Source organism: Eublepharis macularius, chromosome 5 (assembly GCF_028583425.1).
Source record: "Eublepharis macularius isolate TG4126 chromosome 5, MPM_Emac_v1.0, whole genome shotgun sequence".
Classification (NCBI taxonomy): domain Eukaryota; kingdom Metazoa; phylum Chordata; class Lepidosauria; order Squamata; family Eublepharidae; genus Eublepharis; species Eublepharis macularius.
The window spans coordinates 75,319,505-75,333,306 of NC_072794.1; the positions used below are offsets into that span (position 1 = coordinate 75,319,505).

General features: G+C 42.0%; 1 protein-coding gene across 1 annotated transcript in view; it reads right to left on the reverse strand.

Annotated features, from left to right (window-relative positions):
• SGIP1 (SH3GL interacting endocytic adaptor 1) overlaps window positions 1-12,310 on the reverse strand; it is a 174,280-nt gene extending 161,970 nt beyond the window's left edge. Inside the window, exons 1-2 of the mRNA XM_054980385.1 lie at window positions 12,112-12,310; window positions 2,389-2,409 (exon numbers count right to left, since the gene is read on the reverse strand). Coding sequence (XP_054836360.1) covers window positions 2,389-2,409; window positions 12,112-12,310 — 220 coding nt within the window. The remainder of the gene's footprint in view (window positions 1-2,388; window positions 2,410-12,111) is intronic.
• Window positions 12,311-13,802: the final 1,492 nt, after the last annotated feature.

Consider the following 13,802-nt stretch of genomic DNA (forward strand, 5'->3'; position numbering starts at 1 on the left):
TGGTATCTCATAGCGTGCAAAGTGTGCTTTTATCTAGCATATAATTGTTCTGGCTGAGATATCTGGTAAATAGTCTACCCTTGAAAAGTTGGAAAAGCAATCTATGATAACCAGGCATTCCTTGTCTCCCCGTCTCTCTGGAATGGCATGCTGAACTAATGCTTCCTTAGGATGAAAGTATTCCCAAGATCTGTACACATTTCTCCATGGAAGTTTTAAATTGTTTATTCATTCCTAGCCAATAAATTGCTTCCCTATCCATTACTTGAGTCCAGGTAAAAAAATTGTACCTTTCTACTGTTTCATTCTTTCTGGAGTTCAATGGTCATCAAAACAGGCCAATATTCACATCATCCTCTTTATCTGCCATTGCAATGACCACATACAAATTAAACCTTTCCAGGTCTTTCACTCCTGGGTTAAGTTCAAGGCTTGGAGGTTCAATGTCCCTCGTGGTTTCAGATTCTCCATTTTCCCACTTTTTCTTCCTTTTTACAGGCCTACTCATAGGTTGTTGCCAGTTGCCTATCTAGGATTCAGTCACCACTGCCACCATGTTTCAAAGTGTGTTTTTTCTATGGTTGTTGTGGGTTTTCCGGGCTGTATTGCCGTGGTCTTGGCATTGTAGTTTCTGACATTTCGTGTGACACTGAGAGATCTCTGTCTTTTGGTGCTACACCTCTGAAGATGCCAGCCACAGCTGCTGGCGAAATGTCAGAAACTACAATGCCAAGACCACGGCAATACAGCCCGGAAAACCCACAACAACCATCGTTCTCCGGCCGTGAAAGCCTTCAACAATGTGTTTTTTCTCTTTATATTAAACACACTGAGTCTTTGAATAAACTGTAAACTTTATGGTAATATATTTAAAGAGCTCTCTCAGTATCAGCCTTCTCTCCTTCTACACAGGCCCCAACTGAGGAGGTACAGAAAGTGGGTGTCACACTTGCCTACTCACTGGCTCTTCCCAGAAACTACAACTTAATCAGTTTTTTCTACATTGCTACAGTGGTGAACCTGTAAAGACTTGTGGATGACACCTCACTTTCGCCTGTATCCCCCTCCCCACACTATGGCAGTTTCCACACATCCTAAAAATAGCGCCCCACTTAGTGAGCGCTGGCCACTTTTCCACATGATTTCTGATGTCACCACTTCCAAAATGGTTGCAGGCAATTTTGATTCTGTTTTTGATTCCTATCCACCAACCAACCATTTAGGTGCCCCCCATGTTCAGCTATATTTATTATTTATTTACGTCATTTATACCCTACCTTAGAATCATAGAATCACAGGGTTGGAAGGGGCCTATAGGGTCATCTAGTCCAACCTCCTGCAAAATGCAGGAAATTCCCAAATACTCCCCACTCCCACACAGTGACCCTTACTCCATGCCCCAAAGATAGCAAAACTCCATCAGGATCCCTAGCCAAAGTGGCCTGGGAAAAATTTCTACCTTACCCCAAAGCTGCAATTGGTCTTATCCTGGACATGGAAGACCTTTTTCTACAATAGGGACCCAAAGCAGCTTACATTATTTTCCTCTTTGCCTTTAGCATTCCACACCCTGGGAAACTCTTACAGGATGATGCAACCCAAACCCACCTTCCTGAGTAGATATAAATTACCTGCTAACATCTTCTCCACAGTTTGACACTGAGACATCTCTGTATTTCGGTGCTACACCTCTGAAGATGCCAGTCACAGCTGCTGACGAAACGTCAGGAACTACAATGCCAAGACCACAGTGATACAGCCCGGAAAATCCACAACAACCATTATTTTCCTCTCCTCCATTTTATCCCTACAATAGCCTTATGAGGTAAGTTAGGCTGAGAAAGTATAACTGGCCCAGGATCATCCAGTGAATTTCCACGATTAAGTGGTGATTCAAATCTGGGCATCCCAGATCCTAGTCCTAAACTCTAACCACTACATATATATGATTTCATATTTTTCTGCAAACCTGGTTTTCAGATTTGTAGAAAGATCTGTCTTGTCTGTTCATGGCTCCAGTATTCAGATTTAAGTATCCACAGATTTGGCCACATTAAGAATTAGATATATTGATTTCAAGTTTGGATCTTTAATGACCCACAAGATTGCCATTCCTCCTTTCCTTCCACCCCAAGGGGAAGGCTAAAAGCTGATGCCCTGCTCATGACAGCTCTTTTCCCCTCAACCCAGTTTTGGATTCCTACCAGCCTACAGTATCTTCTGATTCATTAAGCAACAGTAAAACTTGAACTTCTACTTCAATATGTGTTGTTATGCAAAATTATGATTATTGTTCACAGCAAGGTAAGTCAAGAACCTACCTGACTTGAGATGCTGGGGGAAAGCAGCTATTATAAGCCAGGTTACTATTTGAAGTGTCTCTCTCACCCTTGAGTAAAGTGGCAACATCTTACAACTCAATAATTGTAGAGAGGGAGGACAGGTGGTTGGTTTCAACATGCTGCTGGTTGGCTGGCAAAGTAAGATAGGATCTTGCCTGAAGCACAGAGAATGTTACGCACATTTTAATTTGGAATGACACACATTTTGTGTTTGCTTACTTTAATGCTAGTCTATATATTCAGAGAAGTAAGAGGTAAACTGCTCAATCCATTATTTAGTTTTATTTACTAGCAATGAAGGCTGGGCTGCACAAGATTTGGTCACATGAGTGTGTCGTAAATGTCATTTTTTTCCCTCTAAGGCTATATGCTGATCATTCAGTTTAGAGAAACCTGAGAAAGCAAAAAAAGAAAGAGATGTTCCAAGAGATTTCATGGTTTCTGGTTACAAGGAGAGAGTTTTCGCACTGCATGCCTGCACTAAATAGCTCAGTTTGGACTTCATATACATGACTAAATAACAGTATAATAAACACCTTTGGTCATGTAAAACAGTAATTATAGCTATTTCTTTGGAATACTTGTGGTTATAACTATGAACAGGGAAGCGGATCTTAACTATTCTAGTAATGGAACACCAGTTTAGCCCGGGGACAGATTACAGCATCTCTACCCTGCTCCTGCCCCCTGCCCCCAGGAACAGAGCAGCAACCCAGCTTCAGAACAGCTTTCATCTAACTTTCACATTCAACATATCAGAAACTTGTTTGTGAAGAAGCAACAGTGAGACAAGACAGACAGACATTATGTACTTTTTAAATCCAGTATCGTCTTTGCATTTCTTTACAATGTATTAAAATGTATTTATTACTGATAGCCAAATGTATCTTTGGCTATCAGCAATAAATAAGCTGTGAACTATTACAAACTAGCTTCAGTCTAAAACTGCTGTCTTTATGTTCAATCTACCCACTTCTCCATTAAATCAACATAATTAATTATCAGCATTTTTTAAATCTAGAAACATCCCCCTTGGTGTGAATTCCAAATCAAGGATGAATATTCTGAATAAACACACAGAAACTATTTGTGGTGATGTAAAATATCGCTGTGCTTATTCATCCTATTCACAGGTTATTAGAGGTATTAAAATGCTAGCTTTTCTTATGACAAGATAAAAAGGTGAAGAAAAAACAAATCAGCATAAATAATGCACTATTTGTCAATTTTCCCTTACTCTCCCCTCTCACAGCAGGAAAGATGATTAGAAAGAACTATGCTACTGGGAGCTGCTGCCACAGATGTCTATTTTTTTCCACTCTTATTTTGGCAGCATAAATAAAAGTGCAAGATAACAAGAAGGCTGGCTGATATCCAAGGAAGTGTTTCAGAAACAAACCTTGCAAATCAACTGCTAGAGCCAGTGGAACTGCATTATAGATGCAGCACAGATAAAATAGATGTAGTTTCTTAGTTTCTCTCAGTGTCCCTTCAGCCTCTCTGCCTTTAACAGTGCAATCCTATGGAGAGTTACTCCAGTCTAAGACCACTGAAGTCAATAGCCTTAGACTGGAGTAACTCTCTATAGGATTGCACTGTAAGTGTGACCTAGAGTACCACATCAGATAGCACCAAATTCTATCTCTTCCAAAGCACACAAAGCATAAGCAAAAAGGAGAAGCAAGATTTAAAAATAGACTTCAGAACAAAATTAAACCTTAGAACCTTTGATCTCATTTACTCTTGGTGTTCAAACTTCTTGCAAATATCTTCCCACTGAATAATCATAAACAAAAAAACTTGCCTCATTTGCATGCAGCATTATAGGGGTTTAGTTGACTATGCCACCACCTGGGTTTTGGGGCTTGGATTATTTGAAGCCTAAATCTGCATGCCCAGTGAATATGAACACAGTTACCACCCCAATCCTAAAAGGTAATTTGCTATTAAAACAGAATATCATTCATATTATCAGGCTAAACCATACCAACATATAACTGGTTTCAATGCAGAAATAGACTATTGCCAACAAACGCTCATTGTGATGCTGCCACCAAAAATAGAATCAGCGCAGTTATGATGAATCTATGATAGACAAGCAAGGAAATGTGAAAACATGGCAAGTAATCCAAGCTAAAAGGGAAAATATTCCATGTTTGAAATATCACCAGTATCAAGGTTGAAATAACAAATTTTTAAAGAAGGCGGCAGTTTAAGAGAAAAAACAGAATTTGAATTATTAATAAGTGGTGGCCTGAAACATCTATTAGGGAAAATGTACAAAATTTCTTGCAACACTACACAGAAATGGAACAAGTTAAAATCTATATGTTAAATTAGATGAAAGACTTTGGAGAAACTATCCCTATTAACCTATGGGAAGATCTATAGACTAAAGATATTAAATTTATAGATTGTCAGCTGTTAAGAGAGAACTGGTATAAAATAAAATGTATACTACCCCTAAAGACATCACAAGAATTAATAAGGAAATGTCAATCCACAGACACAACATTTTATTATATGTGGTGAACATGTAAGAAAGCACGAAGATGTTGGATAAAGATACATGAAGAGCTGCAGAAGAGTCTAAGAAGCCTTCTTAGACTACTTAGGTTAAAACTAAGATAAATTAAGGTAATATAATATAAAGATAAAACACAGGAGAAATGATTGATTAAAATTATTGATACTAACATTTGGGTATAAGCAACTAAGGAGAGAGAACAAGAGCTGTTACATAATTTAGTTGTGCTGTTATTTACTCTGAATATATCTTTTTATTAGCCTAATTTAGCCTATAAATTCTTATGAACTTTTTACTGTTATATCTTTTCTTTTAAAATAAAATTTTTAAAAAATTAAAAAGGTAATTTGCTATTAAAACAGAATGTCATTCACATTATCAGGCTAAACCACACCAATATATAACTGTCTTGAGATTTACTTCTCACATTGCAAGAATTCCACAAGATAAACCTAGCCTCAAGAGACTTCCGGCTTGGGATTATGGAGGTCTGAAGTGGTCCAGGGAGCTGGACCATCCGAGGTGCTGTTTTTTGCCTGGCGCGGTGCCTCGACCACCCGCAGCCCCCTGATTTCAGGTAGAAATTGGGCAGGAACGCTTTGTGGCCCCAAGAGTGAGTGATCTCGGCAGAGGGGGGGGTTCTGAATAAAGGATTCCCTTTCCGCCTTGAGGTCCCCTCGCAAAAGGGTGGCTATTATCTCTGCAGCAGCTTTTGGAGTCATTCAATTGGCACAGGACCTTCGTACCCAAGCTTCAGAAATGGATTTAAAGCAGAATTGAACAAAAGAAACAGTGAGTACAACCCAAGAAGAACAAAAGAAGTAAAGATTGCTATCTCCCCTAACGGACTTGATAATTAAACAAAGACCAAAGTATAGTGAATTAAAGAGACAGATACCTAAAGCGGAGGAAGTAAGAAAGTGATTGGGAGTGGAAATTGTGACTTTTTGAATATAAGAGAGCTAAAAAGAGTGAAAAGAGCGAAAAAGACGTTTTGTTTTGCATACCTGTGGTTTGAGAGATGATGCGGCGAAGGAGTGTGGGAAGTGGCTGAAAGATCGCAAGAAGTTGTGTACTTGTTAAAAGCAGTGAGCCGTGGCTAGAAGGCAGGAAGTGTGTTGGGGGAGCAATGGAAGGAGAACAGCGTGGGACAGAGGACCTGAAGAGGAAGCGGAAATTCTCCACCTTGAGTGTGGGAAAGGTTGAAGACTTTATCATAGACTATATCATAGAGAAAAAACGCCTGATATTTTGAAAAAGAAGGGAAATTCGACATTTTGAGTAAGGGAAGGTTGTGAAACTTACCATAGACTGTACCAAAGAGAAAAGACGCCGGACATTTTGAATGATATAAAAAGTGGACTTAATTTAAGATCCAATACGGGAGTTTAAAGTGACAGGTGAGAAAATGGAGTTGAGAAAGAGAGCGGATTCATGGGGTGCCAAGCCAAGCCCAGCGATGGCAAAAAAAGATAAAGATAGAGATTGGCAGACAACGATTGAAAGCTTGGACAAAAAAGTCACAAAGGGCAATAGAGAAATAAATGAAATTATACAAAAGACACAAGAAATGGTACAGGAATCGCAAAAGCAGATACAGGAGTCACAGCAAAATTTATTGAAGGATATTAAAGAGGCTATAAAATCTGAAGTGGCCATCTAGTGGCGAAAAATATTGGTGAGATAAAAAAAAGAGTTGCATGGCGGATGAATTAGTACAATTGATGCAAAACGTAATGAACGCAATATTAGAAGGACAGGAAATACCGGAAACATGGAATGAAGCTAACATCTCATTGATACCGAAAGAAACACAGGATTTAACAAATGTTAAGAACTATAGACCGATATATCTGACTAATAATGACTATAAGATATTTGCAAAAATATTGGCAGAAAGACAAAACCTGGTTGGTGGAGTTTATAGCAGAGGAACAAGCAGGCTTTTTGCCGGATAGACAAATAAAAGACAATTTAAGAGTAGTACTGAATGCAATAGAGTACTATGATAAGAATCCAGGAAAAAAGTCGGTTTTTAATTTGTGGATGCAGAAAAAGCTTTGACAATTTAAATTGGGACTTTATGATTGCTACGATGGAAAAGATGCAAATGGGCAAGATGTTTATTCAAGCAGTGAAGGCAATATATAAAGACCAATCTGCAGCTATAATCGTAAACTGTGATATAACAAAAAAGTTGGAAATAAGTAAAGGAACAAGACAAGGATGTCCACTCTCTCCATTGTTGTTTGTGATGGTATTGGAAATTTTACTGAGGCAGATACGTGAAGATGATATGATAAAAGGCTTGAAAATTAAAGGATTCTCATATAAAGTGAGAGCTTTTGCCAATGATATTATGGTGATAGTGGAAGATCCAATCCAAAATATGCCAAGATTGATGGAGAAAATAAAAGAATTTGGGGATTTAGCAGGATTTTATATTAATAAGAATAAATCTAAACTACTGTGCAAGAACATGTCTAAACAAGAACAGCAAGAATTAATGGAGATAACGAACTGTGAGGTAGTACACAAAAAAAATTAGGTATTGAATTGACTGCAAAAAATATTGACCTTTTTAAAAACAACTATGACAAACTATGGCAACAAATAGATATGGACATGTTGAAATGGAATAAGATGAATTTGTCATGGTTGGGTCATATTGTGGTAATTAAGATGAATGTGCTTCCGAGGATAATGTTTCTAATGCAAACAATACCAATTGTGAAAGACAATAAGCAATTTGAAAAATGGCAAAGGAAGATTTTGAATTTTGTGTGGGCAGGAAAGAAGCCCAGAGTGAAAATAAAGGTACTATATGATGCCAAGGAAAGAGGTGGATTACAATTACCGAATTTGCAATTATATCATGAAGCTATATGTTTGGTTTGGTTGAAAGAGTGGAAGTTATTGAAAAACCATTCACTATTGACCTTGGAAGGATATAACAAACTTTTTGGATGGCATGCGTATCTGTGGTATGAGAAGACTAAAGCTGATGCTATGCTTTTGCATCATTTTGTGAGACGGAGCTTATTTGTGGTTTGGAAAAAATATAAGAGATATCTAGAGGAAGAGACTCCAATGTGGATTATACCAGCAGAAGATGTAAATCCAAAGGTGGAATATGATGGAGAGGAGTGGATGACATATAAAGAAATTCTTAGAGTGGACCATGATAAATATATACTTAAAAATAACGAAGAACTGTCATTTCAGTAATGGTTGGTTTCAATATAGACAAATAAAAGATTTATATGATACAGATTGTAGAAAGGTAGGATTTAGGATAGAAAACTCGGAGTTAGAAGAATGTTTACTTCAAGAGGGGAAAAAAATGATATCCAAAGTATATGATTCTGTTAAAATGGTTTACAGAGGATGAGGTAGTCAAAGTGCAAATGGTGAAATGGGCAATAAATTGTAATAAAGATATACCGATGGAAGTTTGGGAGAGGTTGTGGAAAAATACTATGAAAATCTCAACATGTACCACTATAAGAGAAAATGTGTATAAAATGATTTATAGATGGTATTTAACACCGAAAAAATTAGCTAATGGTAACAGTCAAATGTCAGACAAATGTTGCAAGTGTAAGAAACATGAAGGTTCCTTTTATCATATGTGGTGGACTTGTGAAAAAGCTGAACAGTTCTGGGGGAAAATTGTAGAGGTTATGTCAGATATTTTACAGAAAAATGTGATTAAGAACCCAGAATTGTTGTTATTAAGTATGAACCTAGAAGAATTTGATAGAATGGACAGAACAATGGTGTTTTATATGATTACTGCGGCTAGGATGTCTTATGCACAGTTGTGGAAGACTCAAGAGATACCATCAATGGAAGATTGGATTCTGAAATTACTAAACATGGCAGAAATGGATAAGCTAACAAGGAAGTTGAAAGAACAAGATACTGCGGAATATGTTATGAGTTGGAAGAAACTTAAGAATTATGTGGAAAAAAAGTGGGACATAAAGGCAAAATGTGGTCTTTGGATAGTTGTTAAGAGTGGGGAATGGACCTTTACTTTATATTAGTTAGAGGTGAAAATATGGATAGTGTATAAGTAAGAATGATATAGTATATTTTATATTATAATCTTGAAAGTAGTATTAGAGATTTATTTTAAATATGATAGATATAGATATGTTATACTATACATTATAATGTAGAAATTAATATTATAGGAGATAGTGATAATGTAGCTGAAGGGAATGGAAAACTGTTGGAAGTCAATTGAAAAGGGGGGGAATGGGTGGGAGTGATATAATGTGATGGATATTGATACTGAATATTATGATGTGTGTATTGACCCATCCAATATATATTTTTTTAAAAGATAAACCTATCCTCAGCCCTCACATCTTCCCATCTGCTTCCAGGATCTAAGCGGGGTGGGGGTGGGGGACATACATTATCAGAGTCTGACCAAAGGCCACCATAATATGGCCAGCTCAGATTTCTACTCCCACTTAGGCCCTTCCCCCTTCTTGGATCTCTGCTCGGAACAGAGATGCAGGAAAATGACCAGCATAGTGATTAAAGCTTCAGATGAAAAACCAGCCTTGGTTGAGACATTTATTATAACAGTTTTATCTCAATTGCCACAGAAATGTCTTGGCTTAAATTTCTTACTGGACTTTGTACCTTTTCAATTAAGTCACAGAACTAGGCTTCTTCATTAGAGCTAATTGTGTGTGTCATCATGGGGGAGGGGGGAAGCCTCTAATACTGCAAGGAGGATTTGAATAACTCACATGACAATTTGATATGTTCATTAATATTTTATTGAACTCATTTACAAGTAGCATCGCAGATGTCACACAGTGAGGATGAAAGGAGGAAAGGACAAGTGACTAGAAAAGCAGAGGCCTTATTACAAAAATGCCATGCAGTGTAATTCTATGCAGAGTCATTCCGGTTTAACCCACTGTAATTTATATCAGGCATTCCTAAAATTGCAGCCCAAACCCAATAAGGTGCCAGACCAGTGCTCAGGCATAGACTACCACTATGTAGGTCTAAAAGAATGATAGACCACCATACCGTTTACTGTATTTACAGCATCTCTTGCTGAGACTCAAGGTAGGGAAAAAACAGCACCAACAATGCAATCATCTAGCACAAAAGTAGAGGGGGGGATGAACTGAATTACGAACCAAAATTCTGCGCAAACTGAGCCAGTTTGACATTCGTGAACCAGCGGTTCATGGGACCCCTTTTTCATGAACTTCCACTTTTTAGGCTGATTTGTTCAGTTCATAATCAGTTTGTGAAGCCAGACAGTCTGGCACCAATGGGAACACCAATCTTGGCCATGGGAACACCAATCTTAGCCCTCAAATCCTTGATAGGCATCTCTTCCTGCCAACCAGAGAGCTCCCATTCTGCTCAATGTGACCAAAGAGCAAGAATTAATTCCCTAGGCAATGGAGTGGATGGACATCCTGCAGCCCTGGTTACACTAAACTTAGCCCTCAAAACCTTGATAGGCAGCTCTGCCTGCCAACCAGAGAGCTCCTATTCTGCTCTATGGAGAGCAATGAGTATAATAACCAGCTCTCAGCCTTATGGTTCCACTTTCCAACAGGCAGAGAGACTGGGAAGAGCTGCTGTTGGGAGTTGGAGAGAGAGGGAGGATTGTGGAGCATTTGGGTGGAGTTGCTGGCTTGTTGCTTAAGGACCACATTGCGGGGGAGGAACATTGCCATTGCAATCAAGGCTGGACTGCGGGAGTGTTGCTGATAAACAGTCTCTTTCTTATTTAGAGCACCTTTCCTGGCTGGGAAAGTGTGTGGTAGGTGAGGGCCCTCACAAGGCCCCCCACAAGTCCCAGGACTACTGCTAGGCTCTGGGGCCAAGCTTAGTGGCTTCCTTGATTGAGGGCTCACAGGACTCTTTTTGTTTCCTATTAATTTTTCTTACTTTGAGCACCTTTCCTGGCTGGGAAGATGTTTTATGTGGTGGATGAAGGGCCTTTCCCTCCACCCAGTCCTAGGCACTGGGGCCAAGCTTAGTGGCTTCCTTGGCTTAGTGGCTTATTAGCTCCACGAGGGTTAGAGTGAGGGGCAAGGCTGGTCATGGGGGGCGGGGAAACTCCCAAGCTCATCCCGCTGGCCCACTGGTGCCCAACAAAGAGCCTCTTTTTCAAGATCTGCTTGTGGGGATGGAGAAGGAGACAGAAGAGCTGTCAGTGTTGCCAGAAAAAAAGCAGCTGCTTAGACTTTGGGAGGAGGAGGAGGGATCTCAGGGTGCAATGGGGGTCTTGGAGAAACATCCAGCTCCTCCACATTCCAACCTCTCGGGGCTGCCCCTGCCTGAAGTCCACCCCTCTCTGCGTCCTTTCGGCTCAGCCACACCCGTCCATGTCCTCGTTTCAGACATGTACTTTGGCAACACTTCACAATCCTTTCCAATAATCCCTGGGTGGCACGTTGCTGGCACTGTGATGTCCTGGTGCATAGGGGCTTGGACCCCCAAACACCTGTCATCTAGTGTCTTCCACAGGCATCTGCACAGGCATCACTTGAGTCTGTTTCCTCTGGAGCAAGGAGAACCTTCCAGTGGGGGGACAAAGAGGGCTTCTGAGCAGAGAGAAGGGGGAGGGGAAGAGAAGTCCACCCTGAAGACTTGCACCAAGGGTGCTGTGCATGGGAGTGGAACTTCCAGGCAGACTCCCATTCAGGAGGTTGTTCCCTTAGGGTCAGTGGCACTGCCAAAAAAAGGAAACAGGGGGAGGGCCCAGGAGGTGGGCACGTGTGGTAGCTGAAATTATTGCCCTGGACGGACTACCTTTGTTGTGGAGGGTATGGGCTTACAGTGGGTGCGGCGTCATTTTGCCCCCAGTATAACATGCCCTTGCAGTGGACCATTGGCCAGCAAGTCTTGCCATCTGTCTACCACTCTGTGGTAGAGCTGGTCCATGACAAGCTGTCCAGAGCACAAGGGCGAACCGTGCACTTCATGGTGGACCTGTGGAACATCTGTCAGCATGGCTACCTCACCCTCACTGCCCACTGGTGGCAACCGGAGGGCCTCCAGACCCCCACGGTAAAATCAGGGCTCCAGGAGGAGGGGACAGCCCTGCTGCTGGGCTACAGAGTGGTTCTGCTTCAGGCACAGGGGCTGGATAAGGACCACATTTGGGGGGGGGAACATTGCCACTGCAATCAAGGCTGGACTGAGAGAGTGGGCACCCGCGAGTGATGTTGCCCATGGCTACATGGTTACATTCACTGGTAGAACCATGGTGGAAGCTGTGGGTGTCACATTCCTTGACAGCATCGGCTGCCTGGTGCACAAGGTGCACCTGGTTGTGAGGGATGCTCTTGGGCTGGGTCAGAACATCAATTCCACATGGGACCAGGGAACGTTGGACATATGTGACTTGTTCTGGTTTCTGGCTGGCTACTTTCCCAGCAACATTCATTCTTCCCGCCAGCTGCACGAGAGCTGGGGAGAGGAGGGGGATCCCGAGCACCAACTCTTCGAAGACATGCCCACCCATTGGAACTCCACCTATGTCATGATGGCTCATCTGTTGTAGCAAAGAAATGTGGGGCAGGATATTATGTACTCTGTGCCCATTGTACAGGGGGGAGAGGAATTCAGCATTAGCTCCATGGACTGGCTACCCCTCTCCCAAATGGTCTGTGTCCTGAAGCCGTTTCAGGAGACCACCAACCTTTTCTGCTCCTACACAGCCAGCCTGGGGCAAGCCATCCCCCTGATCCTTGGGCTGGAGCAGGAGCAGGGAGAAGCCCTTCTCCCCAGGGTCAGGGACTTGGTGAGGAGATTGCAGGCAGGTGCGGCCGCCAGTTTGCATCCTCTCTGTCAAGAAGGGGTGTACAGACTGGCCTGCATGTGCGACTCCTGTATAAAGGGCAGCATCATCATGTGCAATGTTGAGCTTCAGCTAAGGACACAGGACCTCTGCAGAGAGGTGTGCAGTTTCCAGGAAAAACACTCTGGCCAGATGGAAGAGGGCATGGAAGAGGGACTGTTGGCTGTGGCGGAAGAGGAGGAGGAGGTCAATAAGCTTAGCGCCCCAGGTCGTGAGAGCCCACCCAACAACCGCCCCTTTACAGGTCCTCAGTGGTGAGCTGGGTCCTTGGCAGCATTGGGAAGCCCACACGTGCCCTTGCGGAGGACTCGGCAGAGGCGATGGTGTGAAAGTACGTTAACGAGCCCCACCAGCACCCCATCTCCAATCCCTTGCTGGGCATGCAAAGCTGACATCTGACCTGACTTGTCATCTGTGGCCATGAACTTCCTCTCTTGACCCCCCACTTGTGTCTAGAGCAAACAAGCATTCTCCCACCTGGGAGACCTGCCCCATGCCTGCTACTCATGCCTGGACCTAGCCTTGGTGGATCAATTGTCCTTCATAAAGTTCAACTTCCTCCTGCTGGGCTACCCCTCACCACACCTTGGAGATTGAAGATCCAGGAAACATCTTGGAGATTGAAGATCCAGGATCCCCTATATTGGAAGTTAACCTTGCCCCCCCCCCAACCAACAGCTGTCTGGGGGTATCATGGCTCTGACCCCACCCCAGCCTCTGTACCACTGTCATGCTTAGGAGCTCCTCATTATGGAATACAATGCTGTTCCCACAAGGTCTGCTTCCCACCACAATTAACCTCCTCTCATGGATCGCCTTTTTCTTATCCTGTCCAAGAATATCCTGTCTCCCCAAAGAACATCATCTCCTTCTCTATTTTGACCCAGTCTAGAGGGAAAACTATGGAGTATCCATGTGGACGCACCATCCATCTCTCCTATGGTGGGGGGGGGAGCTAAACGTTGCTTTCAAAATGACAGGGGGCAGCTCACTCCTATGCACCATTCTTCCTTTCTCTCCTTTTAGCCCTCTAGAAGGCTCCCTCCCATTTCCTGCTGAGCTGCTCTGTAGCATTATA